This window comes from Spermophilus citellus (genome assembly GCF_964194105.1).
Source record: "Spermophilus citellus genome assembly, chromosome: 7".
Classification (NCBI taxonomy): domain Eukaryota; kingdom Metazoa; phylum Chordata; class Mammalia; order Rodentia; family Sciuridae; genus Spermophilus; species Spermophilus citellus.
The window spans coordinates 33,842,749-33,869,358 of NC_138188.1; the positions used below are offsets into that span (position 1 = coordinate 33,842,749).

The window sequence follows — 26,610 nt, forward strand, 5'->3', positions numbered from 1 at the left end:
AAAAAAGAGCTGAGGATGTTGCTCAGTGGTTAGGTTCCCCTGGGTTCAATCTCCATACCACCACCACCACCACCACCACCCCAAAAAAAAAAGCCTAGAAACAAGGACCAACCTCAGTAGCAAATGAATTCAGATAATGGTAATGAAAAACAATTTCCTATTCAAAGAAATCAGGGCGAGAGGGACACGATGCTGTAATCCTAGCAGCTCAGGAGGCTTGAGGCAGGAGGATCACAAGTTCTAAGACAGCCTCAGCAACTTACTGAAGCCACAAACATCTCAGCAAGACCCTGTCTCAAAATAAAAAATTAAAAGGGCTGGGGATGTGGCTCAGATATTAAGCACCTGGGGTTCAATCCCTAGTGCTCCCCTCACCCCCAAACAAAAGAAATTGGGGCTTCACGTACCAAGAATTCAAGATAAGATATGTTCACCTTGCTATGCAAGAAATCAAATAAACTACAAGAAAAATCAGGACTTAGAAAGTATACTTGAAGAGGTTCTAACTGGCCAAAGATGAGAAAAACTGAGCATGCATACATGCAATGGAATTAAGCATATCTAATATATTCAAATTAAGAATTCATTTTTAAAAAATCAATTTCAGGATGCTAGTAAACCAGATTATTGGGTTAAAAACTAGTAAACAAAAAGAAATAAGTATCTGTCCTGATTTATTTATATGAACAATATCACAAAATAACCAAATTATAGATGAGACGTTTCTCCTAAGAATAATCCATCTAATAAATTAAGAATGATGGAATTTAATTTGCCTAAGGACAAAAAAGAATGATAGAATTTAAATATTATCATCTTGTTATCATTTGTTCCTTAAGATTTTCAAATGATACAAATTAAGCGGCAGATAAGAATTACCCTCTTCTTGCTTTAACTGCACCACTTCTTTCCACAAATCTTGTCAATCAAAACCTCCCCTAAACTATCAAGCACCTTAAGCCACTTTGTCCCTTCATCCCAGATGAAAATAGGACATTTGCCCAATGTCCTATTTATACAACTGCTTCTACAAATAAAATACATTATCCCAGTGTCCTATTTATAGAGGAATCTGTATTTTAATTCTCTTTTTAAAAATATTTTTCTTCAGTTGTAGATGGTCACAATGACTTTTTTTACTTTGATGTGATGCTGAGCATTGAACCCAGTGCCTCAAGCATGCTAGGCAAGCACTCTACTACTGAACCACAACTCCAGCCCCGCATTTTCATTCTTAATGATTTAATAAAAGATATATAAGCTTTCTAAGATTAGGATTTACACTCTATCTTAATGTACCGTGTCAATTTTATTTAAATATTCCCAGAACTGAAAACTTGGAATTTAATGAATTATAGGCCTTGTAGTCATCTTGAGGACTTAGGAGAATAACCATACCTAGTACTGAGAATTGAAAATAGGCAAGAAAACAAACAAATCACTGACAACCACCAGTGAGTTCTAAGGACTTCCATTACCTAGCCTCATATAATCTACTGGATTTCCCAACCAATCCCCAATACAAATATTTAAAAATTGTAATCTACCAATGAAGATGCCTATAGGTGGGCTCTACTCAGTGGTGGAGCACCTAGCATGTTTTGATTCCCAGAACCCCACACACATATACACCCCACACACAAAAATTAAAATAAAATGTCCATAAAAACTTTTTTAATGCATTCATCTAACCACCCAAGCCTCTAAAGCTTCCCAAAGGGTTCTCTTTTATAATGCCCAATGAAAGCAGCTCCAGTGATGTGAGGAACAAAGACAAAGATTCAGGAACTTCTTAACTGGGATCACTATTAACCAGATAGCTATTATATTTTTCTAAGGAACCCTTTAGCTTAAATTAAGAAATACAAATCCTGCTACTATTTTAAATCTTTTGGAACATTCTAAATACTCTTCCCCAATTATCAATTATACTGCCTCTTTTTATAGCTTCAATTAAATAACTGGGTTTTATGACCAAAAAAAAAAAAAAGAAAACACTGTAAATTCTATAAAAATGCATCTCATTCTAGAAAATCAAATGGATGGGCAATTTGAAAAATATTACTAAATGGCAGACTCTACTATAAAAACTGGGAAATGATTGAAAAAGGGTTTATTTTAGCTTAGATAATGTTCCATATACTTCCAACAACAACAAAAAAAAAAGTTGCTCAAAATACTTTCAGCCTTAAAAAATTACAGTTCATGACAAACTACTGTTTTCTTACGGCACTGTCTTTGATTTCTTAAACGGCAATATTTCATCTAATTTACCTTCCTTTACTAAGCCAAGTAGTCTTTTAATTAAATGAATTTGGTATTTATGTGTCCTGTTAAAACAAATGATGTAATATTGACCTAAAATGACTTAAATATACCCTTCCCCCACCCCCTTTGCAGTGCTGGGGATTAAACCCAGGGCCTTGAGCATACTAAATGTTCTACCACTGAGCTACTCGGCTGGATTTAAAAAATTTGAAAAACAGATTAAGATCTAACACAAATGCATACATGTAATCTCAAAAGACTTAGGAGGCTGAGGCAAAAAGATTGCAAACTCAAGGCCACCTTGGACAACTTAGTAAGACAGTGTCTAAAAATAAAAAGAGCTAGGGATGTAGCTCAGTAGTAGAGCCCCATGGGTTTAATCCCCAGTACTAGGGGGGAATTTTTTTTTAATTAATCTTTATTTATTTGCTTTTATGTGGTGATAAGAATCAAACCCAGGGCCTCGCCCATGCTAAGGCAAGCACTTTAACCACTGAGCTATAACCCCAGTCCAGAAAAAAAAACTTTTGTTTTTTAATGTAAGAAAAAAACACTGTAAACCCTGGGAAAGAAGCTTTAATTGTGTCATCAAAAAACATTTGTGCCACACTTCAAAATTTTACTACAGGGTTATAGTAACAAAAACTGCATGATACTGGCATAAAAAAAAAAAAAAGACACATAGATCAATAGTACAGAACAGAAGAGAGAAACCCACACAGTCATATAATCTTTGACAAAAGTGCCAAAATAACATGGAGAAAAGACAAGTCTTTTAAACAAATGTTGCTGGGAAAACTCATTACCCATATGTAGAAGAATGAGACTAGACTCTAATGTCTCACTCTGTACAAAAATCAACTCGAAATGGATCAAAGACAGAAATTAGACCAGAAACTATGCAATTCCTAAAAGAAAACACAACACCAACGCTTGAAAATACAGGCACAGGCAATGATTTTCAACAGGACCCCTAAGGTTAAGGAAATAATGCCAAGAGTTAATAAATTGGATGGCATCAAGTTAAAAGGCTTCCACACAGTAAAGGAAACACGTAGGAATATAAAGAGAGAACCTACAGAATAAGAGAAAAATCTTTGCTAGCTGCTCTTCTGAGGCTTAATAGCCAGAATTTATTAAACTGGTAAGAACAGATACTACACATGATCTTAGCCAAAAGGCCGAGAAGCGATAATAGCCAGAATTTATAAAGAATTTATATAAAAAACTTAACACCAAAAAAAAATAAAATAAATGGGCAAATGAACTGAACTGACATATCTCAAAAGAAATACAAATGGACAATGATTACATGAAAAAATATTCAACATCATTAGCAATTAGGGAAGTATATATCAAACCTACATTGAGATTTCATCTCAGAATGACAGTCTTCAAGAATACAAACAATAATAAATGCTGGAGAGGATGTGGAAAAAAAAGGAACATTTTTTACACTGTTAGTAGGATATAAATTAATACAAGCACCATGGAAATCAGTATGGAGATGCCTCAAAAGACTAGGAATGGAATCACCATATGACCTAGCTTTACTACTCCTTGGTATTTATCCTAAACAATTAAATTTAGGGCTGGGGTTGTGGCTCAGTGGTAGAGCCCTTGCCTAGCATGTGTGAGGCACTGGGTTCAATTCTCAGCACCACATATAAAACAAGTAAATAAAGGCCCATCAATAACTAGTAAGAATATTTTTTAAAAAACTAAAGATATCATACTATAGTGATACATGAATATCCATATTTACAGTAGCACAATTCACAACAGCCAAACTATAGAACTCGGCTAGATGTCCATCAATGGATGAATGAATGCAGAAAATGTGGTGTATGTAAGTACAATGGAGTTTTACTCTGCCATAAAGAAAAATGAAACTATAGCATTTGTAGGAAAATGGATAAAACTTGAGAACATTAAATTAAGTGAAATAAACCAAACTTCGAGGCTTAAGGGTCATGTTCTCTCATATATGGAGGCTAGAGAAGAAAAAAGAAAAGAAATGGAGGGGAATCTCATGAAAATCAAAGGGAGATCAGTAGAGGAAAGGGTTCAGGGGGAAGAAAAAGAAAGGAATATCACTAAGGAATCATATATGTACATGTTATAGAGGTATAACTTGATATCGGCCAAGTTAAACCTCTATAACATGTACATATATGAATATGTAACAACAAATCCCACTATTATGTACTATAACTATAATGTGCCAATAAAAAAAAAGAAACAATTTTGTGGACTGGCAATGTAGCTCAGTGGTAGAGTAGTTGCCTAGCAAGTGTGAGGCCCTGGGTTTTATCACCAGCATTGGGGGGGGGGGGGGGTCTGCCATTTAGTAATATTTTTCAAATTGCCCATCCATTTGATTTTCTAGAATGAGATGCATTTTTATAGAATTTACAATGTTTTCTTTTTTTCCCCCCCCTAAATTTTCTCAATCAACACACTCTTGGGTTTTTGGTTGGTTGGTATTGTTTGTTTTTGGTATGGGGGAATTGAATCCCTGAACTCTGGGGCATTTAACCACTGGGTCACATTCCCAACTCTTTTTTATTTTGAGACAGGGTCTCTCAAGGCACAAGCTGCTGAAGCTGCCTTTGAACTTCAGATCCTCCAGAACCGCTGGCATTACAGGCATGCACCACTGCATCCAGTTCAACATGCTCTAATATAAGTTTCTCCTTATATTAATCAGATTTAACACAGATCACTCAAATCATTGCTCTATTAATTAATATGCCAAAGCTAGCATCTACATTGGCTAGTATACACCCTCATTACTGCCCCTAGCACGAATCAAGATTAACAAAACAGCATAAATTTTAGAGATCACATCAAAATAAACTGTAATGAGGTCTCAAAACAGTTTTCCCCTATCTGTATACAAAGGATAGGCACTCTTTAACTTAACATGAAGAACAGCCAACTCTTCTAACTACATAGCTGATTCCAATTTTGAACAAAGTGGAAATAATTCACTCACTTCAATACAACACTGAGGATGTAGCTTGGTGGTAGAATGCTTACCTAGCATGTACAGGCCCTAAATTCAATTCTCAGCGACACACACACACACACACACAAAGATAACTATATTATAAATTGTATGTTGACACGCATACTACCAAATAAATTATGTTCTAACCACTTGTGAATTAAGATTTTTTTTCTGCATTCTAACAGTGGAATGAGTATTTAACTCCAAGAATATTCTAACCTCAATATTGAGAGAAATTTAATTTATGAGAGTACAAAGAGGGGCAAAAGAAAAAATAAAAATTAACATGGCTAAAATGACTAGCAAAATTTGTTAATGCATAAACATAGGATCTGGTAATAGCAAAGACCATAAAATTTAACCTACTATAGCAAACATTATAATAGGTTAAAATGTGACATGAACAACAAAAAGACTAGGGAATTGAAACCTCATTTTAAAGTTTAAATGCGGAAAAGAAATTATCACAATGAGAACAATTTCAGTAAAAGGAAAACTGGATATACTCTGTATTTACCATGATGGCCTCTCCAGAGTTCTTCTCTTGGTCATGCTTCTATTACAGCAAGGACTGCCTTAATCAATAAGCTCAAATAAAAGTAGTAGTTTTATATAAACATACATGATGAGAGGACATGTGAGGATCAGTGAAAATTAACAAAAACTCACATAAAGAACATCCTGAAATGCTACTATCAGAAAGCAAAAAATGAAAAAGGTAGGTAATGGTAATGATTTCAATTATCTATCAGTGGCAGAGCACTCAGTAACATATGTGAGGCACTGGGTTCAATCCTTAGCACCACATAAAAATAAATAATACTTTTTAAAATGTAGCATTCTGATTTCACTGAGGAGAGCAACATGAAACAGAAGAGATGATACATTTCTACATAACAATATGCTTTTCATCATAACCAAAATTCTTTCAAACAAACGGACCTACACCAAAAATAATCAGAAAATAAAAGCTACAAGAAAAACTCATATTAAAGGATATGTTCTTAAAGAGATAAGGATGGGAAAGGGGGAATGACAAAAACACTGCTTACTAAAATGAAATAAAATTGGTCTGATTTTTTAAAAATCATTATATTAGTTCTTTCCTCTTAGTTTGTTTGAAAGCAGTTCACACTTTTATACTACTTGTCACATTAGTTGTTCACTAGGTCTCACTCAAGGCCAGAAATTTATCTCTCATGTCTCTATGCATATAACAGATGTATAATGAATGAATCATAAAGATTATATTTGGGAGTGACCTTAGAAATCTCTTGTTCTGTGGCATCATTCTAACCAGCTAGTTGCTGGCAATGAAGCTGAGTCTACTAATTGTTAACCTAGTATTCATTTATCTGGCACCACCTTATTTCTGCTATTTTTTTTTTTTTTTTAAGAAAGAGAGAGAGAGAGACAAAGAGAGAGAATTTTTTAAATATTTATTTTTAGTTCTCGGCAGACACAACATCTTTATTTGTATGTGGTGCTGAGGATAGAACCCAGGCTGCACACATACCAGGCGAGCGCGCTACCACTTGAGCCACATCCCCAGCCCAATATTTCTGCTATTTTAAATCTGTAGCACCACTGAGACAATTTTAGCTTCTTTCTACATATCAAGAAGAATGATCACTGAAAATGAACCATAGTCAGAATCAATAATTAACCAAGATACTAAACCTTTTTTGGGAAAGAAGAACAGAAAGCAGGTACTAAAAATGATGGACAGTAACTAGGGCAGGCATGGTAAAGGAAAGGGAGGATCGATTCTCAAGAACTAGTCTGTGCCACGTGTGGCGAATGCTGGTATATCTCAGGTACTGGGAGGCCCTATTTTAAGAAAAAAATAAATAAATAAAAGTAGGAGCGGGAAGAATATACTCTTTCAATGATGTTGAAAGTCTCAGACACAACCTAAATAATAATCCTTTCATAATCCAATCCACTGATCTAAATATCCCCATTCTCTACCGTTTTCAAATGAAGAGTTAATTGTTTAGGCTATCTTCATTTAATAAAACATTTCTCCTTTCACCATCACTTATGTAGATGATTCTTGAGGCCCAACTATATGCCAAGCTCTATGCTAGAATCCACCACTCTATCATTTAAGACACTTTCTGACCATTTTTATATCTCTGAATTACAATGCCAAAATTAAACATGTAGAATACATTTTCAAATAGTAGAATCGCAGGGGCTTGGGATATGGCTCAGTTGGGAGAGTGCTTGCCTCCCATGCACAAGGCCCTGGGTTCAATCCCCAGTACAACCAAAAAAAAAAGTAGAATCACAAGGAAATGGTCTCTGGATTCGGCTAAGAACAAAAATGACTACACTATAAAAAGATCACATGTATCACACAGCAAATGGGCAAAAGTGAATTAACTGGGCCTGGGGTTGTAGCTCTGTGGTAGAACACTTGCCTTGCATGCTTGAGGCACCGGGTTCAATCCCCAGCACCACATAAAAATAAATAAATAGGTAAAATAAAGATATTGTGTCCATCTACAACTAAAAAAACCTTTCATTAGGTAAAATTCGTGGTTATGGTACCACTACAACGAATAATAAAACTGGGGGCTGGGGTTGCGGCTCAGCCGTAAAGCGCTCACCTAGCACATGCGGGGCCCTGGGTTCAATCCCCAGCACCAGATAAAAATAAATAAATAAAACAAAGATATTAAAAAAAAAAAAAACAAGTTCAAATAAACTGTTAAAAAGTAACTGTTAGTTCTCTAACAAATACTCAAGCAGCTATGCCCAGAAAAGCACTGGCTCCTTGAAGTATCCATAATCAAGCCAGGTAGTGGTTTATGCCTATAATCTCAGCTATTCAAGAAAACTTGAGAAGAATTTCGAATTCAAGGCTAGCATGGGCAATTTAGCAAGACCCTGTCTAAGTAAATGAATATCTTTAATCACCTGAATTTCACAGAACTGTAACCTATTCTCTTTAAATCAGCCAGCACAAAACAATTTAGTATGCCAGAAAAATGTGCATTTTAACTATAAACAAGGAAGGAAAGTATGACAAATATGCATATTCCACTAAAAATAGTAACAGAGGAGTTGGGGTTAATTAATGCTCAGTGGTAGAGTACTCGCCTAGCATGTGTGAGGAACTGGGTTCGATTTTTAGCACTACAAATAAATAAATAAAATAAAGTCCATAAACAACTAAAAAAATAAAGTTCACTAAATCATGTTAAATAATTAGATACTACTACAGTAAGAAACCAGTGACAGCTATATGTCAATTTTACAGGGGATTGAGGGTAAAGAAAAAGAACAAACAATGCATTAAAATATGAATGCTACTCAAGCCAAACTGTTTATTTAACATCTGATGTTAAACCTCAGAGTTTCCTTAATTTGGTAATTCTTTGGTTAACCTAAAACTATGACAAATAACTTCTGGTATTCAAGGTGATAAATCAGTTATTATATAAGGTGAACTTCAACAGTCAATTATCATTATGAATTAAAATAAACTAAACACTCACCACCACTCTTATTAAATGGTTCATGTGTAACTACTCAGACCCATAACATATTCATAAATGAGTCAAGCCTCACTACATATTCCTGTAAGAATTAAAATAGAATACCAGACATCATTTAGAATGCCAGACATCATCTATCTTAATAACCAAGCAAGGGAGATTTTTATAGTGTGTTTGTGGTTACAGAGTGCTTTCCTAATATTCCATTATTTTCATATTTTCAGTGACAATCACTCATAAAATTATCACCAATAAGACAATATAGGTTGGCCAATTAATTACAATTAAATTGATTCACAGCTAAACCAAACAATCAACAAATCAATATAAATCTAGATCCAAATTTCCCAAATTGGTATTCCATGGACCTGGAGATCTGCTTTCTTACTGTCTTGGAAAGTCATCCCAAAATACATATAGTATTTAGCACCAAGAAACTTGTCTAAGACAGCATGGCTTAAAATTACTAGTATATGATCTTTTTTTAAAAAAGTATGCCTTACACAAGCAGTACTCCAAATCAGCACTACCATCATCCATCATCTAAGTAATCCACTCCAGACCTGACTCTCAATTATTTGAGAATGCTACCCCAGGAATGTGTATTTTCAGAAAATTTCCCAAATTCTGATATATAAACAGGTTAGGAACCACTAATGATAGTTTAACCTTTTTTACCTTGAAGGTATCTCTCAGAGTAACAAGACCTCATGAGTATTCTTTCTAATCACTTTTATCATTTAAGGAAGAAAACAAAAAAGTTTTTAAGTAAAAACCTTTTTAATCAGTATGTATAAAAATGTACTATAAGAAAGAATAAAAATATACTATAAAGTTCATTTTAGGGCTGGGGATGTGGCTCAAGCGGTAGCGCGCTCGCCTGGCATGCGTGCGGCCCGGGTTCGATCCTCAGCACCACATACAAACAAAGATGTTGTGTCCGCGGAGAACTAAAAAATAAATATTAAAAATTCTCTCTCTCTCTCTCTCTCTCTCTCTCTCTCTCTCTCTCTCTCTCACTCTCTCTTTAAAAAAAAAAGTTCATTTTAATAATATAAGGCTAAATTTTTACTTCCACTAACACCTTGTTTTATCTCTTCAGTCACATTTTTTTAAAATGCATTTTGGTGATACAGCTATTTAAAACATTTATAACTCAGGGGTTGGGATTGTGGCTCAGTGGCAAAGCACTTGCCTCGTGTGAGGCACTGGGTTCAATCTTCAGCATCACATAAAAATAAATAAAAAATAAAGGTATTGTCTCCATCTACAACTAAAAAAATTTTTTTAAAAAATCTATAACTCAGGAATGTTTAAAAAAAAAAAAAAAGACTAGCCAGGTATGTTGGCTCACACCTGTAATCCCAGCAATCTAGGAAACTGAGGCAGGAATGTCAGTAGTTCAAAGCCAGTCTCCACAATTTAGCAAGGCCTTCAGCAACTCAGTGAGACTGTCTCAAAAAATTAAAAAGGCTGAGCTTGGATTCAGTGGCACACGTCTATAATCCCAGCAGCTTGGGAAGCTAAGGCAGGAGGATCACCAAGTTCAAAGCCAGTCTCAGCAACTTAGTTTAAGCAACTCAATGAGACCCTGTCTCTAAATAAAATTCAAAAACGGGCTGGGAATGTAGCTCAGTGGTAAAGCACCCCTAAGTTCAATCACCAGTACCAAAAGAAAAAAGGGGGGGGGGGGCAAAACAATATATTATGCAGAGTCAAAACACACATAGGAGCTATTATATGGAATTCCAATATTTTTCACTAAAAATTTTTGTTAACCATTTTTGTATTTTGTTACTAAGTAATGAGCTTAATAATGGCTTCAGATGAATATCTGCAAACACTTCCAATAATGCAATTATAAATGGTTGTATTCTCTAAAATTAAAGTTTACAGAGTAGCACTGTATTTTGTAAGTTGGCTTTTTAAAATATTACCAACATCTTGTTAAGATACAGGATTGGGGATGGGGTTGTGACTCAGCAGTACAGCACACACCTAGCATGTGCGGGGCCCTAGGTTCAATCCTCAGCATTACATAAAAATAAATAAAATAAAATAAAGGTATTGTGTCCAACTACAACTAAAAAATAAATATTGGGGCTGGGGATGTGGCTCAAGCGGTAGCGCGCTCGCCTGGCATGCGTGCGGCCCGGGGTTCGATCCTCAGCACCACATACAAACAAAGATGTTGTGCCCGCCGAAAACTAAAAAATAAAAGATTAAAAAATTCTCTCTGTCTCTCACTCTCTCTTTAAAAAAAAAAATAAATAAAAAAATAAAAAATAAATATTAAAAAAAAAAAAAAAACTTAAGGGGCTGAGGATGTGGCTCAAGCGGTAGCGCGCTCGCCTGGCATGCGTGTGGCCCGGGTTCAATCCTCAGCACCACATACCAACAAAGATGTTGTGTCCGCCAACTAAAAAATAAATATTAAAAATTCTCTCTCTCTCTCTCTCTCCTCTCTCTCCTCTCTCACTCTCTCTTAAAAAAAAAAAAACTTATTTAAAAAAAGATACAGGATATTAGTTCAGCACAAACAACTTATAGGAAAGGATAATAATAAGTCAAATATTTATATAATTTATGTTTTATGCTCATTACCTAGTATTTCAATATCAACTTAATTTCTTTACTGGCTTTTATATGAAAACAATATTACTAAAAGTTAACAAAATACATGACTAAACAATTATAGGCTATGGGGGTAGACAGAAGGTTTCAGATGAATTAAGTGGTACCACCAGTAATTACAGGACTGCTTGCTATTTGTCCTAGTGCTCATTTGACATCTCTTCAAATTTTATCTCATCTACAACTCATTTTAAAGGAAGAAAAATAAATTACTTTATATTGCCTTTTTATCTTCTAATAATACAAATCTTTTATTACAGGAACACTGTGGAATGCCTTCTTAAGCCCAATTCACTGCAGAGAAAACTCTAAGTGGTAAGCTCCAAAAATCTGTTCATAACTCCATCAAAATGTTTTTGAAAATACTGCCCAATGTTCTAAACTCAAAACTTGAAAATTCTGAGATGAAAACAAAACACTACAAGATCTTTCAATGCTCCCATAGCTTCCAGGAACAACAGCTCTATGGTTCTTAAAGTTCTTTAGTTGTTACAACACACCGTCCAGTAAAACTTTATGCATGATAAAAATATATCCACATTACCCAATGACAGCCAGTAGCCACATGTGACTACTCAGTACTGAAAGTGTAGCTAAGTACAAATAAAAACCTAGATTAAAATTTTTAGTTTTGGGCTGGGGATGTGGCTCAAGCGGTAGCGCGCTCGCCTGGCATGCGTGCGGCCCGGGTTCGATCCTCAGCACCACATACCAACAAAGATGTTGTGTCCGCCGAGAACTAAAAAATAAATATTAAAAATTCTCTCTCTCTCTCTCTCTCTCTCTCTCTCTCTCTCTCTCTCTCCTCTTTCACTCTCTCTTTAAAAAAAAAATAAAAAAAATTTTTAGTTTTTATGAAATAAAGTCTATATGGCTAACAGCTCTGTGAGATAGCATTGGTATAGAATGTTACCTTATCCTGCTTCCTAACACTGATGGATACGGACAGATTTCCCTACCTAAACAATTTCAACACCAGATAAAAAATGATCTGTAAACATTTAGCAACAAGCAGCACAGACAGTGATCCTTGAGCTTACTGACTGGAGATAAGTTTCAGGACAAAGCACAGAGAATCCAGACAAAATGTGGGGGTCTCCTTGAGCTGAGAGTCCAGACATCTGGAAGTCTCAGGACACAGTACCACAGATTAAAGAGCTACACAGAAAAAGATTCAGAGATTTGCAAATGGTTCCTCAAGTCTCCAGCAGAATTTTTATTAGCATACACATATGAAGTAACTACTAGAAATTTCCCAGAAAGGAGCAAAAGAACAATCTCCATAACTCAGTAGCAGAATAATTCCTGTTTCCACCACTCAGAGTGAAAAATCATGTTATCACAAGGTTTTTGCCTCAATAGTGCAAGAAAATTACTCCCTAGACTAAAGGCTGCTCAGGTCCTAGGGCTGGAGATGTGGCTCAGCCATAGAGCGCTTGTCTAGCATATCCTCAACATCAGATAAAAATAAATAAAATAAAGGTATTGTATCCAACTACTATATATATATATATATGTGTGTGTGTGTGTATGTATTAAAAAAAAAAAAAAAGATCAAGCCAGGTTCAATGGCACATATTTATAATCCCAGATACTAGGGAAGCCGAAGCAGGAGGAGCATAAGCTCCAGGCCAGTATGCATAACTTGTCAAAAACCTGCTTCAAATTTTTTTTTTTTTTAATTAAGAAGGGTTGGAAATTGAGTTCAGTGGTACAGAGTGCCACCAGGTCCAATTCCCAACACTGTAAAATATAAATTTTTTAAGAGTCTCTAAATAACTTAATCTCATCCCAAAACAAAGCTTCAAGAATATACAACAAAGAATTTTTACCAACAATATCTGATATTCAATCAAAATTAGACAGACATCCAAAGAAAGACAACATAATCCATAACCAGCAGAAAAAAGCAAAATCAAACCCAGAAATGCAACAGATGACAGAATTAGCAGGCAAGAAAATCACAACTATATTCTATATGTTCAAAATGTTTTATACACCTAACAATAACTTCAAAATACATGAAGCAAAAGCTGATAAAAACTCTGAAGAGAAGCTGACAAAACCAAAACTATGCTTAGATTTCAATAGCACTTTCAACAACTGACAAAACTAAGATAACGGATCTGACCAATCAAACTGTTGCAACTGACCAGAAACACTGTGCACCAACAACTATTCTCTGACTGACAAACTAATCCTTCTCTAGGTAAGGTTTCAAAACATAATCCAAGTTCTTAATATTAGAATCCCATGGCTCTAAATAGTGTCGAGAGCACAAGAAAAGACTTTTATAAATACTCCATTGGTCAGAATTAAAAGCCAAATTCTTTACAGGGGGAATCCAGTAAAGGAGAATTTTAAAAAGTAACAAAAACTAGATATGTATGACCAAGGGCAAACTAGAGAACTCACTCCTAAAACTCATAGGGGGAAAAACTCAACTCTAGCCAATAATGCTATACCATGAGAAAATGTCACCCACTGATGCAAGACCTGACAATTTTCCAGAAGGCACCCCAAATATGGATTTTTATGTGAATTCTAGATTTTGAAACAATGACCATTAATTAACTTGGTAAACTTTTAATCAATCTTTAAAGGTTAGTGAAGGGGCGGGGGCTATAGCTCAGTGGTAAAGTATTTGCCTAGCATGTGTGAGGCACTGGGTTTGATCTTTGGCACCACATAAAAATAAGTAAGTAAAAAAAAAAAAAAAAAAAAAATAGGGCTGAGGATGTGGCTCAAGCGGTAGCGCGCTCACCTGACATGCAGCGCGCGGCCCAGGTTCGATCCTCAGCACCACATACAAAGATGTTGTGTCCGCCGATAACTAAAAAATAAATATTAAAAATTCTCTCTCTCTCTCTCTCTCTCTCTCTCTCTCTCTCTCTCTCTCTCTCTCTCTCTCTCCCCCACCCCTCTCTTTAAAAAAAAAAAATAAAGGTCCATCTACAACTAAAAACATATTAAAAAAAAAAGTGGGCTGGGGTCATGGCTCAGCAGTAGAGCACTTACCTAGCACGTGCGAGGCCCTGGATTTGATCCTCAGCACCATGTAACAATAAATAAATAAAGGTATTATGTCCAATTACAACTAAAAAATAAATGTTTTTATTTTTTAAGTCAAATTCACAACCAAATTTCTGGGGATATTTGTTTTGTTTTTAAGAGACAGGGTGTTGCTCTGTTGCCCAGATTGGCCCTAAACTCCTGCATTCAGCTGCATTCAGGTCATCCCTCTACCTCAGTCTCTCAAGTAGCTGGGATTACAGGTGCACACCACTGCATCTGGTTTCTGTTCTACTCCAACAACATTTTTTTTCTTTTTTTTTTTAATATTTTTTTTAGTTGTAGATAAACATAATACCTTTATTTTATTTATTTTTATGTGGTGCTGAGGATCAAACCCAGTGCCTCACACATGCAAGGCAAGCGCTCTACCATTGAGCCACAATCCCAGCCCTCCAACATTTTCTTTTTTAATATTTATTTTTTAGTTTTAGGTGGACACAATATCTTTATTTTCTTTCATGTGGTGCTGAGAATTGAACCCAGTGCCTAACGCATGCCAGGCAAGCGCACTACCACTGAGCCACATCCCGAGCCCAATATTTTCTTATAAGTAAAACAGAAAAATAATTTGTCCAAGTCACCAATGTGGATAATTATATCTGTCCATATCTAAAATACTGTGGACGTAGGTGGAAAAATTCTTTTTTTTTTTTTTTTTGGTACCACGGACTGAACCCAGGGGTACTTAACCACTAAGCCACATCCCCAGCCTCCCCCTATATTTTCTTTAGTCATCAATGGACCTTTATTTTTTTATTTATGCGTGGTGCTGAGAATTAAACCCAGGGCCTCACACATGCTAGGCAAGCGCTCTACCACTGAGCCACAATCACAGCACCCCCCAGTTCTTTTTTTTTTTTTTTTTTTAAGAGAGAGCGAGAAAGAGAGAGAGAATCTTAATATTTTATTTTTTAGTTATCAGCAGACACAACATCTTTGTATGTGGTGCTGAGGATCGAACCCCGGCCACACGCATGCCAGGCAAGCGCACTACCGCTTGAGCCACATCCCCAAGCCCCCCCCCCAGTCCTTTTTAGCCACTAGGATTACAGATGTGCACCACCATGCCAGACCAAATCCACACTTTTTAGAGAAAAGTGAAACTATATGCCAGAATAGGAACTGAGTGATGCTTACCATCTCAGAAAAGATATAAAAAGTCTTCCACAGTTGGAGAGCAAATTTTATCAAAGGCTTTTTGAATTGTTCCAGAAAACTAAATTTTCCACCATGAAGAATAATCTAGTAACATCTTCCTAGCAAGGCCTATATAAAAAATTGAATAAGCCCAATGACACCATGAAAAGACCCGAGAGACCTCACAGCTACTGGGTGCTGCATTCACACCCTATGTCAAAAGCTGAAGATGTTCAGTCACAGGCTGTACAATTCACTAACTATAAAGGAGATACAGAAATTCATCAGAAGAGAAAGCCTTAGCATACCTATATCCCAGCTACTAGGGAGGCCAAGGATGGCAAGTTCTAGGTCAACCTGAGCAAGTCAGCAAGACCCCTTCTAAAAGATTAAAAAGACTGGGGACATGCGCTGGGGATGTGGCTCAAGCGGTAGCGCGCTCGCCTGGCATGCGTGCGGCCCGGGTTCGATCCTCAGCACCACATACAAACAAAGATGTTATGCCCGCCGAAAACTAAAAAATAAATATCAAAAAATTCAAAAAAAAAAAAAAAAAAGACTGGGGACATAGTTCAGTGGTAGAGCACCTCTGGGTTCAATCCCCAATACAATGAACGGGGTAAAGGAGCCTTAATTTGAATGGTGTCTTCTATACCTTGATCCCCAGATTATATAAGGCCAAAGCCCCAAAATTCAGTACATCAGGCATAAATTTAATAGTGTCCATGAAGATTCAGAGATCAAATACTTTTAGGTTACATATTGCATCCTCTAATCCCACTTTCTGCATGCCTTTAACTGTTGCACAATTTTACAGTCACCCAACTTTGCCAGAAAGCATACTTTATATCCATATATGAGACTAGACAACATTTTAAATGCATCATTTTTCTGTGGGCTACAGCAATAAAGAAAATGGACAATCTACAACTAAAAATACGTATATGTATATATTTTTTAAAAATGTACTCTAACTGCTATACAACTAAGAGCACAAAAATGCACTGGCTATGCTTGGGAAAAAAACCCTGAGATGGGCTGGGGTTGTGGCTCAGCAGTGGAGCGCTTGGCTAGCACATGCAAGACCCCAGGTTCAATCCTCAGCACCACATAAAAGTAAATAAGTAAAATAAAGGTGTTGTGTCCAACTACAACTAAAAAGTTTTAGGGGGAATAAAAAAAAGCCATAGACACCAAACTGCAAAGATCCAGGAAGGTTTCTGAAATTGGAAGACAATGAGTGAAAACCCTGCAACTAAGTAAGAGTAAGCAAAAGATAACTGTCCAGATAAGTAGTAGTTAACATGAAAAAAATCAAAATTCATTTCTTGACAATAAAACCAGAAAGAGCCTTTTTTTTTTTTTTTTGGTAGTTGTAGATAGACAGCCTGCCTTTATTTGTTTATTTTTATGTGGTGCTAAGGATCAAACCCAATGCCTCACATGTGCCAGGCAAGTACTCTGCCATTGTGCTGCAGCCCAAGCCCCCAAGAGCCTTCTCTTTTTTAAAAGGGAGGGGGGGGGGGACACAGTAACAGAAACTAAATGACTATGAAAAAGTCAAAAATGGCTGCTGGACACAAAAAAAAAAAAAATTAAGAGAAATTATAATAAAGATTTTTAAATGCTGCTTTTTAAGATAAAGATAAAATTTTAGAAAGTATATCATGCAGGTATGGTGGTGCACACCTGTAATCCCAGCAGCTCAGGAAGCTGAGGCAGGAGGATGTTGAGTTCAAAGCCAGCCTCAGAAAAAGCAAGGCGCTATACAACTTGGTAAGATCCTGTCTCTAAATTATATACAAAAAAAAAAAGGGGAGGGCTGGGGATATGGCTCAGTGGTGGAGTGCCCCTTACTTCAATCCCTGGTACCTCCCGCAAAAAAAAGCAATACATCATAACTCACAGAAATAAATTTAAATTATTCATATATAAACATTACCAAATAAACATCCTAAGAGTCAACTGTGCTAAGTCATTAACAACTTAGTGATAGCATGTTATTGACGCACACAAAGAAAATAAGCAGTGTAAAGAAGGGGAGGAATAGATGTTCAAAGCAATTTGAGACTGAGAACCACAAGCCCAAGCACAAATTCAGAAGATATGTTGTGTTGCAATAACAAATAGTATATAAGATTATTTTAAAAAGAATTTCCAGGGCTGGGGATGTGGCTCAAGCGGTAGCGCGCTCGCCTCGCATGCGTGCGGCCCGGGTTCGATCCTCAGCACCACATACCAACAAAGATGCTGTGTCCACCGAGAACTAAAAAATAAAATATTAAAAATTCTCTCTCTCTCCCCTCTCTCTCCTTTCTCACTCTCTCTTAAAAAAAAAAAAAAAAAAAAAGAATTTCCAGAATATAGCTCAGCTGGTAGAGTGCTTGTCTTGCATGCACAAGGCCCTGGGTTCAATCCCCAGCACCATCATAAATAAATAAATAAATAAATAAATAAATAATAAAAAGCAATTTCCAGAGACGGACATAAAACAAAATTTTAAGAGCATATCTTGTACTAACCATATGTCCCAGTAACACTGCCTCACTAACCTCAATCCCAGGCACCAAATTATTCAACACTGTCCCATCCTTCTCTTCATTCTCTACAGATCTACACTTCATCCATTCTAATTCCTATCTAACCTGCAACTTCTTCCTAGCACCTTACCACTCTCTCAAGCTCCAATAACATATTGTTAAAATCCAGAAGAATTTTTTTTTTTTTAGAAGACAGAGTCTGACAGAGTCTCAACCAGGTGTGGTGGTACATGCCTATAATCTCAGCAACTGAGACAGGATCAAGTTCAAACCTAGTCTCAACAATTTAGCAAGGCCCTGAGCAGCTTAGCAACACCCTATCTCAAAACTTTTTTTTTTTTTAAAGGGAAATCCTAGGACTGGGGTTGTGGCTCAGAGGTAGAGCACTTGCATGCATGAGGCACTGGGTTCAATCCTCAGCACCACATAAAGTAAAATAAAGATATTGTGTCCACCTATACTAAGAAATAAATATTTTTTAAAGAGGGGAGCGAAAATCCTGATTATGTCCTTAATGACATAATACTAAGTGAAATAAGCCTTTAAAAAAAAAACTATTTGATTCCATTTATATGAAGAACCTAAGTTGTCAAATTTTTAAAAACAAATCAGGATGGTGATTATCAGTCTGGACATAGTGGGAAATGGACAGTTGTTGCTAATGGGTTTAGAGTTTCATATTTGCAAGATGAAAAAGGTCTAGAGATCTACTTCACAGTATATAAAAATATACTACATATATAAGGATATATATATATATACACATATATGTATCAAATGAAAATGGTAAATGCTGTTGTGTATTTACCACACACCAAAAAAAAGTGATTTAAAAGAACAAGAAAAATTTTAATAAAATGATCTTATGCTTGAGAAAAATGAACAAAAACATTAACATAATATGCAATTATTCAAATGGTCTTTAATTTAGCTTCCATCTAAAAGAAATATAGTTTAAAATAAGTCACTTGAGGTTATACCTTTAAATTACATATTAGAAGTCTATTTATAGATTATTGTTTGTCAGGCACAAAGCAAAGAATTTCTGCTAAGAGAAAAATCAGAATTCTAGAACTTAAAGATCTCTACATGACTATTCTTCTAATTCAATGTAGATCCACAATGCTTTTTACAATAGTAAAATGAGGAAAAAAAGTCATTCATAAAGCTGTATCTATTTAATTTTAAAAGCTATTCCTTATTCTGAAAGCATACTCTTAGTACTCCAATGATACTGAAAAATTCTCATTTCAATGGGACAAGTACTTAACCTTTCAAATAGAAATGTTAAGCCAACACTAACAGAAATGGGTACAATGGTGAGCCAAGGAAGGTCCCACCCTCAAGGAACCACCTACCTTTCAGCAGAAGGTAAGAATAGCAGTAAAAATGAAAAGATGATGTTTTTTAGTCCTAAACATGCAAACAAAAAGCTAGTCACCAAATATCATACTATGTCAACAGAAAACAACCTCCAGTCCCTTCCCTATTTTGTATGTGAAAAATTACATGGCAAGGCACGCTGATCCGGAAGCTGAGACAGAAGGATGGCGAGTTCAAAGCCAGCCTCAGCAATAGCAAGGCGCTAAGCAACTCAGTGAGACCCCTCTCTAAATAAAATAGAAAATAGGACTGGGGATGTGGCTCAGTAGTTGAGAGTTCAATCCCTGGTACCCAAAAAATAAAGAATTATGTGTGTAACAGGTTCACAACTATTCAATAAATTCAAAACCAAAATCACTTTGTATCTAACTAAAACACTAGGAAAATATTCATGTACCTGAGAAGATATCTGACCAAAATGATTTATAGGACTCCAAATTTTTCTTCTAACAGGACTTGACTCTACATATCAACTTAAAAGTTAAATGAAAATCTAAAATCCCTAGGGCATAATTTATCAATTCTCACTCCATTAAAGGAAAAGAAATTCTAACTTCTTGATAAGCAAGTCCAACATTTAGAAGAGGAATAAGTAACTAACACTTAAAAAAGGTACCCATAGTGATTGTTCTGGTCACTGTTTATGTGACCTAGAAAGAACAATAATTCTCTAGAGCACTGCTATCCCAATTCGAAAGAAGCTTCCAAAGGTTTGAATGTATACAGTTGAAAAGCAAACAGTGATAATCAGCTAATTAACATTTCAAAGAACAAGGATAACAAAACCTGTAATTCCAGTGAGTATCTAGCTTTGACAATAATTGACCTGACAGTGCAGTCTCTTCCCTCACCTGCTTCCACCTTCCTCTACTTCTATGCAAAGGTGGGGTAAGCACTTAGTAGTGCCAGTCATTGAATCTGTAGACTTGTTCTTATGAATTTAAAACTTTGCTTCAAGCCATTAATAAGTTCACATATGACACAAACTTGGAGATATAAACATACAGCAAATGAAGGAAACTGAGGCAAAAAGTTAAATTAACTTGCCTACACAGTAAATAGAAAAGTCAAGACTTGAGCCTAACTGCAAAATGTTTATTAGGCCTTTTATCTTCCCTCACTTCCTTTCACTTTTTCCTCTGTCTATAAAAACTTACATACCATCAAGTATAGTTATGCATGCCTGTAATCCCAGAGACTTAGGAGGCTGAGGCACCAACCTGGGCAATTTAGCAAAATCCTTTCTCAAAATAAAAAACAAAAAAAAGGGGGTGGGGACATAACTCAAAGGTAGAGAGCTCTTGCCCTGGATTCAATCTCCAGTACTGGAAGGGCTGAAGGTAGAAAACTTTACGCCAAGTCACCAGACAGGAGAGGGTGAAGCAGGAGCATAAAAATGTACTTTCCCTAGGCTTATTAAGTACACCAGAAAAATCAGATAGATATAAAATTCCTTTCAATGCAGTTTTTCTAAGTACCTTATGAATGTAACAAAGAGTTACAAAAGAGGTTCAGGGGACAAGGAGACAAGCCTTTGCTGCAGGGAGCAAGAAAGGGAGTTGATGAATTAGACCTTTAGAGAAAAGGAGTATATTTTAGGAAGAAGAAACTTCAAGGAACAATGGAAAGGAAAAGAGGAGGAAGATATAAAGGATGTTTGAAAAGGCAAAGACATTTGGCTGGAAAAGAAATTATATGAGAGCATACTTGAATACAAAACTGAAAAGGTAGGACTAAATCAAACACTAGAAAACCTGTTGAATAAACTCCCTACAGAACCAAAATAAATTGAAACTTTATTTTTACATATTTATTATTCTTATGAGATAAGAATGCACATGCAAGCCTTATATTAATGAGTTCATGCTTTTGAGCCATAAAAAAAAAAGGCTTAGGGCAGAACCTGGTACAAATTTAATGACAGAACTAAATTCAACTAAACATTTTTTTTTTCTTTCTTGACAAGCACAGACACTGGGGGGGGGGGGGCTGAACTTATATTCACATTACTAGAATTTCATGCCACTCAATTATAAGGGAGACTAAAATTCATGAATCTCTTCCATAGGATGATGAGGGAGGTTTAGAACAAGAGGCCTTTACCCAATTTCTGACAAAGCTCTGATGTCAGAAAAAATTCTCCTTACGGTGAATGTTTTTTTTAAAAGCTGCAGTTGGCCTTCTTTTTAAATGTAGCTTCATATTTAACACCCCCTCCTGGGCCCTGTCCCCCATACTGGGGACTGAATCCAGAGCCAGCGCTCTACAATTGAGCTAAATCCCCAGCCCACTTTGTGTTTTTTACCCTAAGAGGTCTTGCTAAATTGCCCAGGATGGCCTGCAACTTGTGATCTTCCTGCCTCAACCTCCAAAATTGCTGGGATTACAGGCATGCACCATCAAGCCCAACTTAAAGTCACTTTTTAAAATACAAGTTAGAATCTGGGAAAATATTCAATTAGACCACCACTAACCTGAAGCTACTGAAAAAAATTTAAAATAACAAATATCTATCCCATCCACCTAGTAAAACAAAGACCTACCAGATCTGCAAGTGTCACCTGATAATAATACTCAGTACAGCTGTTTCAGCAGGATAGAGGGGACTGCCCTACACTCTTTCTCTTACTTTACCACAGCAGCACCATTACCCTCCTTAAAAAAGAGAGACAGAATGTCTGTGGAGAAGGAAACTAGGACAGCTCTATCTCCTGACTTCTCAAATCACCAAAAGCTACAGCATAAAAAGAAGCACTCCATAAAAGTAAGGGGAGGGCTGGGGATGTAGCTCAGTAGCAGAGTGCCTATCTAGCATGCCTCTGGGTTTCATTCCCAGCACCACAAAAAGCAGGGGGGGATGAAAGTGGGGAGAATGGTACTGTGCTACCTAGCAAATTCTCCATATTATACTGCCCTTTGTAAATTTTAAACTGCAAAGAAACTCTGAATCTAGCCCAAAGTTCTCATCTTGCACATCAAGAAACTGAGGCCCAGGGCAGTTAAGAGATTTGTCCATTACCTGTCATAGCTAAGCTTAACCACTAACTCCCTCAGTCTATGAGGTAAGTATCTGACACACAAAAAGTACAAATATTCATCTCTTCTGCGCCCCTTCAATATCTTGCCCCAAGGCTACACAAAAAAATGCTGGATGACTCTCAAATTAATACTATTTACTCCTTAGGTCACTATTAAGAAATTATTCTCCTTTACCCAATTTTAAATGAAGTGGAAACCTGAAAATGCCTAAACTTCTCAAATTTTGACTACACAAGTGGACTGACAAAAACGTAAAAATTTGGAGTCTATTCATGCTTTCCTTTGCATCAACATTTCATTCTAGATTTTTTGCAAAGCATGTACATAATAATACACGCACAGTTAACACAAATTATCCCCCCATTTGAGGCATTTCAATTAAACGGTATCCAACCCACCACGAGTTAACACTTTTGAACAACAACGTCTAAAATAACTCTCTACCAGGCCATAATATACTAAATTTACAAAATAAGAAACAATTAGTAAAAATCACATCACCTAAGCAGCACTTAAAGAGCACCATCTATCTTCCCTGACTCAAAGCATTTGTTGAAGGACCTGGGGGGAAAGTTTCGCAGAGTTATCTGGCGGTGGGTGCATCAGATTATACCACCATCTCCACAAAACGCCAGCTTGGGGAAATGCAAACACGCCACATGTGCATGTCTTAACCATGTTTAACCACGTTTAACCAGGGTAAGTACTCAAATCAGTTCCTGCAGCAAAGGTTTTAAAAAACTGGCATTGTGCATGCATTTCTTAACCCCATTTAAATCGTCAATCACCGGATGAACCAAGGAGAATTAACCGGTTCAGAACGTTAAGATCGCCGTACAAAGAGGTTTTGAAAGGGTTCTCTGCCTTTCTGGAACGCTAGGCAAAAGTCCCTCGGAGAGTTTCAAAACTAATGACCGTACACTACCGCACAAATAACAAAAGCTTAAATCAAACTACCAGGTAGTCAAACCATTCACGTTATCTCTGCCCAGGAGGCTTTTTAAAACACGCATTGAAAGGGGAACAATAAAAAGCATCTCACCGCAAACACAGCAGGAGAGAGACTGTCGGAAGTAAGGCAAGAGCCTGTTAATCTCTGTAAACGCCTTGGGGTCTCCGGGGTCGTAGTTGAGCACTAGGCGGCTCGCAGAAATGTAGAGAGCAGTAGCATTCACGGGGTTCATTGCAGACACTTCGACACCAGTGGCTCCCGGTTGAAAAGAAATTCCGGATCAAACTTTGTGAGAAGCCAGGGAACAATGGCAAATTTGCAACAATTCGGAAGAAATCAGAGCAGAACCACGGGCCAAAGAAGTAACGAAAATCCGCGCAAGTTTGTGGAGCTGAAGCAATCCTCCCACACATGGGGCCTTGGCGCCCCTCCTCCGTCCCTGAGACTTCCAGACCAAAAAAAAAAAAAAAAGGAAGAAAGCGAGCGAGCGAGCGAGCGCGAGACCAGCGTTCGAGTTCGTCCGGAGCGGCGGCGGAGCGCAGAACGCGGCGCTCAGTCTAGCCCCGCGGCTCGGCGGGCGGCCTTAGCTCGAGATGCATTTCAAGGCGTGCTGGCGGGCGCAGAGCAGGCCCGGCCGGGTCCGAGGGGCGGCACGCTTCTCCCGGGCGGCGGGGCCGCTTACTCCATTGCAGCGCCCGACGCGGAGGCAGTGGCGACGGCAAGGGCGAAGGCTCGGGCGTCGGCTTCCTCGATCTAGTGCAGGAAGCCGCGACGGCGGCGGAGGTTTCTGCTGCGGCAGGCGGACGCCGCCGCCGCTCTCGCCATATCGGACGCGGGGCCCAGACTGCGCCCTGGCTCTCCGCCCCGCGGTTGCAGCCCGCAGTTCCCTGGAGTGGTGAGGCGGGCCGGAGAGGCCCCCGCCCGAGAGGGGAGGGCCGGGGAGGAAGTGCGCGGGCCGCCGCCGGCGGGCGGGAGGGGGCGGGGAGCAGGCCCGGCGGGCCGCAGCGGCACCCCTAGCTCCTCAGTCGCACACTCCGGGGTCACCAGGCGCAAGCGCCGCCCCCTCACTGCCCGGCCATCTTTTCGGCGCCGCACACACAGATGACTCCTCCGCTAAGCACGGCCGCCGCCGCCCGCAGCGCAGCCCGTCCGGCAGAAGCGGAGGCGAGCGTTCACACCGCCAGGCCCTGCCACCGCCCAGCGCACACGGCAAGGCCCCGCTGCAGGCCCCTCCCCCGAGCCTCGCCGCCCTCACCCCGACTCCACGCGCCGCTCTAGCTCGGCAGGGCCCGGGATGCTACGGCCGTAATGGATCCCGCGGGCTGTACGGCGCCTCAGGCCCGGCCGGCGACGACGACCGTTACCCCAACGGGCAAAGCCACTGTCATCCCCGAGACTCCCCCGCCGCCGTCGTCGCTAGCGCTCGCACGCATGCGCAGAGCACACTCTCACCCCTCCCCCCGCCCTTCCCTTTCCCTTCGCTTCCCTTTTCCCCTGCTTCTCCTCTAAGAACCCCCTCCACGCCCGCCCGAGCTACCGGCTCTCAGCGCATGCGCAACCCACCAGCCGACTCACCGCCTTTCGCCCTTACGCGTGCGCTTTGACCGCCCACCCAGAGAACCGGATAAACACATTAGCCCGCTCACGCCAGCCCACCCTAGGCTCACTGCGCATGCCTGGCTCTACACTTACGGCTCTTAGAACGGAGCATGCTCTTTTGAGCTGCCTGCTCTCTTCGCCCCTCCCCCACGCGCTCTCAAATTCCCTCTCCTAGGCGTGTGGGCTGTGGTGAAATATTCGTTAGCTGGCACTTCCTTCCCCCGTGTGGACCATACGCTTCCCGCATTACACTGCCTCAGAGCCCGCCAACGCCAAGGCCCGGCTGGGTCACGCCATGTGGCGCTCCGCACTGGCCCCCACGCGGCCTCTGGTACTGACTGATCACTGTATGAGGAAATAGCCTCGCACAACCCCAAGCCCCGCCCTCACGGCCTTTCTCCCGGAACGCTGGTCCGGGCCCACGGCAGGGCGCTGCCTGGGCCAGCGGCCTCTCGCGCACCGCAAGGCGGTCGCTGGGGGTCTGTGAGCCCTGCGGCTGGGGCCTGGGGCCTCGGGCCTGACCGACTCTGCTGCTCGGCCTTTGCGACCGCGCGGAGCCGCTTCGGGAGCAGCCGAGTTTTCAAAACAAAACGACTCCCTTGTATGTGAATAAATGTGTTGAATATATGGCTTTGCTGTAGAAGGGGTCCAAATCCTTCACAGCGTGTCTTTTAAAACAAAATTTGCTTTATCAAAAACAAGAGACTACGGACATTGGGAAATAAATAAAAGTACAACTTACCATATGATTCTCCTCCCTTTTTAAAGTACAAAACCTTTTTTGAGTGGCACACATAGAAACAGAGCATAAGAACCATTTCTTGTCTCTGGACACAGCAAGGCTCTTCAGCATAATTTCTTTTTTTGCACATAGTAGATGTCCTGCACGTTTTTTGTTGTTGTTGTTTTTTAATGGGAAGACAGAGTATTGCTGCTCCATCTTTTTTTTAATATTTATTTTTTAGTTTCCGGCGGACACAACATCTTTGTTGGTATGTGGTGCTGAGGATCGAACCCTGGCCCCACGCATGCCAGGCGAGCGCGCTACCGCTTGAGCCACATCCCCAGCCAGATGCCCTGCACGTTTGCAAAGTGAAATGTATGATGGTGTGCCAATCTTTTGTCCACTTGTGTATATACACGTGTGTGTCATATGTAAATGTGGTGTACATGTTAGTTTGGAGGACTTACTACTTTACAAATGAGAATTAAGATCAAGGGAACCCATACAACCCCTGAGGTGTGATTTCATTAGCATCTGAATGCTGATTTTTTTTTTTTTACAAGGCCTAGCATATTATCAGCTCTTAAGTATTAAGGAATAAGAATCTTTCTGGGGGGCTGGGGATGTGGCTCAAGTGGTAGCGCGCTCGCCTCGCATGCGTGCGGCCCGGGTTCGATCCTCAGCACCACATACCAACAAAGATGTTGTGTCCGCTGAGAACTAAAAAATAAATATTAAAA

General features: G+C 38.9%; 1 protein-coding gene across 3 annotated transcripts in view; it reads right to left on the minus strand.

The window, feature by feature from the left end:
* MSL2 (MSL complex subunit 2) overlaps window positions 1–25,891 on the minus strand; it is a 35,786-nt gene extending 9,895 nt beyond the window's left edge. Inside the window, exon 1 of one of the 3 annotated variants that reach the window (XM_081302783.1) lies at window positions 25,240–25,891. In XM_081302783.1, coding sequence (XP_081158909.1) covers window positions 25,240–25,258 — 19 coding nt within the window. In that variant the 5' untranslated portion in view covers window positions 25,259–25,891. Of the gene's footprint in view, window positions 1–23,637; window positions 24,454–25,122; window positions 25,199–25,239 lie in introns of those variants that run through there. The other 2 variants (XM_081302784.1, XM_081302782.1) reach the window with 2 other exon arrangements.
* Window positions 25,892–26,610: the final 719 nt, after the last annotated feature.